Source organism: Myotis lucifugus, unplaced genomic scaffold, assembly GCF_000147115.1.
Source record: "Myotis lucifugus unplaced genomic scaffold, Myoluc2.0 scaffold_85, whole genome shotgun sequence".
Classification (NCBI taxonomy): Eukaryota; Metazoa; Chordata; class Mammalia; order Chiroptera; family Vespertilionidae; genus Myotis; species Myotis lucifugus.
This window is the reverse complement of record NW_005871133.1, coordinates 3403788-3408635: the sequence shown is the minus strand read 5'-3', so window position 1 is coordinate 3408635 and position 4848 is coordinate 3403788. Positions and strand designations below refer to the sequence as shown.

General features: G+C 45.3%; 1 protein-coding gene across 1 annotated transcript in view; it reads right to left on the bottom strand.

Moving 5' to 3' along the window:
• Window positions 1-232: 232 nt before the first annotated feature.
• EXD2 (exonuclease 3'-5' domain containing 2) overlaps window positions 233-4848 on the bottom strand; it is a 9734-nt gene continuing 5118 nt past the window's right edge. The window contains exons 2-3 of the mRNA XM_014457766.2: window positions 2570-3021; window positions 233-250 (exon numbers count right to left, since the gene is read on the bottom strand). Coding sequence (XP_014313252.1) covers window positions 233-250; window positions 2570-2974 — 423 coding nt within the window. The 5' untranslated portion in view covers window positions 2975-3021. The remainder of the gene's footprint in view (window positions 251-2569; window positions 3022-4848) is intronic.

The following is a 4848-nucleotide window of genomic DNA, read 5'->3' as shown; positions in this document are numbered from 1 at the left end:
TTTTCCTAATCTACTAAAGCTCACTGTTTACTAATGTTTTCTTCTACTGTTGGTGTAAATATTTCTAAAAGGATATCATTTCTTATATAAAACTAGAGGTCCGGTGCACAAAAATTTGTACACTCGGGGAGGTCCCTCAGCCCAGCCTGTGCCCTCTCACAGTCTGGGAACCCTCGGAGGATGTCCACCTGCCAGCTGGCATTCAGACATCCCTCTGACAGCCCGGGAGCCCTCAGGGGAAGTCCACTTGCTAGCAGGGAGCAGGCCTAAGTTGCAGTTGGATATCCTTAGCGCTGCTGAGGAGGCGGGAGAGGCTCCCACCACCACCGCTGTGCTGGCAGCCATCAGCCTGGCTTGTGGCTGAGGAGAGCTCCCCCTGTGGGAGCACACTGACCACCAGGGGCAGCTCCTGCATTGAGCGTCTGCCCCCTGGTGTTCAATGTGTGTCATAGTGATCAGTCATTCCCAGTCGTTCTGCTATTAGAGTCAATTTGCATATTACCCTTTTATTATATAGGATAGAGGCCTGGTGCACAGGTGGGGGCCTCTGAAGGGTGTCCCGAATCAGGGTGGGGGTCCCGCTGGGGTGCCTGGCCAGCCTGGGTGAGGGGCTGAGGGCCGTATTCAGGCTGGCCACACCCCCTTCAGGGTGGGGGTCCCCACTGGGGTGCCTGGCCAGCCTGGGTGAGGGGCTGATGGCTGTTTGCAGGTTGGCCACACCCCCATGGGGTAAGGGTCCCTGCTGGGGGGCGCGGCCAGCCTGGGTGAGGGGCTGAGGGCTGTTTGCAGGCTGGCCACAGCCCCTTCAGGGTGGGGGGGTCCCGCTGGGGTGCCTGGCCAGCCTGGGTGAGGGGCTGATGGCTGTTTTCAGGCTGGCCACACCCCCTGGCGACCCAAGCTCCCAGCCTCTCCTTTTATTCTTTTTTCAGCGCCTCCTTGAGCGGAGGACAAGGCGGGCTGGAAGCAGGTATTTGGGATTTATTTATCTTCTATAATTGAAACTTTGTAGCCTTGAGCGGAGCCCAGGGCCAGCCAGGGCAGGTGGGAAGCTTGGCTTCCTCCATCGCCGGGGGCAACCCAAGCCTCCTGCTCACTCCAGCTCTGTGGCTGTCACCATCTTAGTTGGGTTAATTTGCATACTCACTCCTGATTGGCTGGTGGGTGTAGCGGAGTGGCGGAGTGATGGTTAATTTGCATTTTTCTCTTTTATTAGTGTAGATAAAAGTGCCTAATTCTGTCTTTCTTTTATTTATTGATGTTTTTAGAGAGAGAGAAACATCAACTTGTTGTTCCACTTATTTATGCATTCATTGGTTGATTCTTGTATGTGCCCTGACCAGGGAATCGAACTCGCAACCTTGGTGTATCGGGATAATGCTCTTACCAACCAAGCTATCCAGCCAGGGCCTCCAATTCTTTCTTGATGGTCCAAGGTCATTTGTATAAACTACTACTATTGATGATAAAAGAAATACCCTCGGTAGCTAAGGTGTAGGACCTGTGTGACTACTAAAATATCCCCACACTGTCAGGTGTTCTCTTTTTGGTCATCATTGTATTACATCTAGTAGGCACTCCTATCAACCTTGATCTGATTTTGTGGCAACTATTCTGCTTAAAGCTTCTTTTGATTACATTTTCTGGTTCCTGGCTATATTCTAGATATCCAGAAAACAAATATCAGAGATTCTTGGTAAGGTATAACACTGAATTAGTAAGATGATACTTCTGAGTAATTTATATTTTTGTAATATCTTCTGTTTCAAGATTAAAGTTCACTCTGTGAATCAGAATGACAGAAGAGTAGGTGTGCCATATTATCATCATCACAACCATGCAACAACTCCCCTAAAGTTAACAGCCATTAGAAAAAGTAACCAGATGGTGAAGAAAGCCCTTGGCCTCCAATGCTAGTTACCAGTTTTGTGGCCTTTTTATGCCCCAATTTCCTATCTGTAAAAGTGAGGATAGTTATAGCATTTCCCTACATAGAATTATTAAGAGAATAAAATTAAATTAAATTAAATTAAATGATCAAACAAAAAGACATAGTACCTGGCTTAGACTAAACAATATTTCAAATTATCTTTTAAAATTCTGATTTGTATAATAATTCCCATTTAATAGACTTCCTTAATGAACTTCTCCATGGCATCCTTATAAAAATACTATTAAAATATTAATAGTAGCTAGTATTTAATGATCACTTATTATATGTTAAAATTGTGCTAAAGGCTTTATAGAGGCTATCTGAACCCTTAGAAATTCCCTGTGAGGTAGATACAATTAAATTCCTATTACAAAAAAGTACACTGGGGCTTGAACTTACTTAAGTAGCATGTCCAAGTTCACAGAACGGTAAGTGGTGAACTTGGAACTCATATGGATCTGCTTGGCTTCAGAATCTATGATTATGAGCATTCCCTTATCCTGAGAAGCAACTTCTGTTAGTCTACTTACCAGCAAGTTGAGAACAAGCTAATCTTTAATCTTATCCTTTACCTGATGACTCAAAACCTCTAGTTGGAAAAGCAGACATGATTTGTCTTATTTTTGCTTTTTAACTTACCCACTCACAGTCGATTCCAAGTACTGGAATATCTTCTAACCCACTCCTAAGCAAGGGTTCAACTTGATCCCACTCTGCCTCCTGAGACACAGTGACCACCTTTGCTTCCAGGATCCTCTCCTCCCATGAGGCTCTGGGGGCACTGGAAGGCAACTGGTCCACTTCTGGCGGGGGCAGCTCGGTCCTGCTTGGAGCTTGCTGCTGCTGCTGCTGCTGCTGCTGCTGGTGCTGGTGTTGCTGCAGCTGGTGCTGCTGCTGCTGCTGCTGCTGCTGCTGCTGCCGCCGCCGCCAGGCTCCACGGCTGCTCCTATTCCTCCGGCGCTGGATGCCTTTCCACAGGACAAATGCCCCCACTGCCGCACCAAGAAGAGTGGTCACTGTCAAAGCCACCAAGTGTCTAGACATCTTCAACTTTGCTGCTGTTTAGGAAAGCATATCACTAATCCCACAGTCTGCAAAACAAATGGTAACAATAATTTTACACACAGAATTTAAGCCTATATGGAAAGACGTTTCCACTAAAACTTGGGGGTTGTTCCACTTACAATCCATGTGCCCACAAACTAAAAAAATTGTTACAAATTTTGACATGAAACAGTTGTATTTTAATTTTTTCACTTTTTTACATTCTCTACTTCATCTCTATCTCCATTCTCTCCTAAGAAAACCCTCCTGCCCTCTACCAGTTTCCCAGGGCTTTCTTAATCATATAAAATCGTATCAATTAAAACAGAATAAGCTAGCCCAGCCAGCATGGCTCAGTGGTTGATTCCCGGTCAGGGCACAAGCCTGGGTTGCAGGCTCAATCCCCAGTATGAGTCGTGCAGGAGGCTTCTGATCAATGATTCTTTCTCATCATTGATGTTTCTATCTCTCTCTTCCTCTCTGAAATCAATAAAAATATATTTTAAAAAATAATAAAAAATAAAACAGAATTAAGCTATACTCTGGCTTTCACTTACTGATATGTTAGTGAATAAATTTTTGCTAATGGACCTTCTTCAAGGTGATTGCACTTTAAACCTTCAATCTCTAACAAGAATTGAGTGGAAATTTCTGCTTCAATAAAAATCTAATCATTAGTAAGTTGGTGGGGAAATTTTTTTTCTTTTCTGCAAGGTGTAGGTAGTGGGAGAATGAAGCAAACGGGCTTGAGAAAACATGGATCTTCTTGCACCAGAAATCTCAGTAGTTCTCCATAGAAACAGACTCAGATATTGAGGGTAAGCTAGGGCAGTACAAAGGAACGAAGGGCCTCCAAAAGGAATAGGACAGAACCTTGAGAGAGTTCCAAGATGCTCAGGAGGAGGTTGCAAATTGGAATGTCCACAGGGTCAAGACAGGAGAATATACATAAGTAAAGCAAGCCAAGTGAAAGAAAATGGACACAGACACCCTGCTAAATAGTCACCTACTGCATAACAACATTTTGGTCAATGATGAACTGTACATACAAAGGTGGTCTCACCTATACTAACAAAAGCGTAATATGCTAATTAGACTGGACATCCTTTCGGGCAAAGCCAAGGTGGCGGGGGCCGAGGTAGAGGCAGTTAGGGGCGATCAGGGCAGGGGAACAGTTAGGGGGCGATCAGGTCAGCAAGCAGAGGCAGTTAGGGGCGATGAGGCAGGCAGGCAGGCAAGTGGTTAGGAGCCAGTGGTCCCGGATTGCGAGAGGGACATCCCCCGAGAGGTCCCAGATTGGAGAGGGTACAGGCTGGGCTGAGGGACCTCCTCCCCCTCCCCCGCACAAATTTCGTGCACCGGGCCTCTAGTAAAATTATAATTTAAAATTCCTATTTTCTAGTGCAGTGGTCAGCAAACTGTGGCTCGTGAGCACATGCGGCTTTGGCCCCTTGAGTGTGGCTCTTCCACAAAATACCATGTGCAGGCACGCACATACAGTGGATTGGAAACTTTGTGACTCATGCACAAAAGTCGGTATTTTGTGGAAGAGCCACACTCAAGGGGCCAGAGGCCATGTGGGCGTGGGAGAGTTTGTGACCATGGGCTAGTGGAATGTTTTTTTTTTTATTTTATGAGAAAATGCATGGCTCACGTGATGGGGGGACACTGTGTAAAAAACATTCCTGCCCCTGCCCAGTTGTAGAAAAAAATACAACACATTACCATTCACGTAACAGGTACAATAAAAACCTGGATAACCAAAGGACTATGCTACTGGGGCCTTTTGATTTTTCCAAAAAAAAAAAACGTTTTTTTTTCTATTTTAAGAATGGGCCTCTCCTCCCTAATTAAAAAAAAAAAAAAGGTTTTTT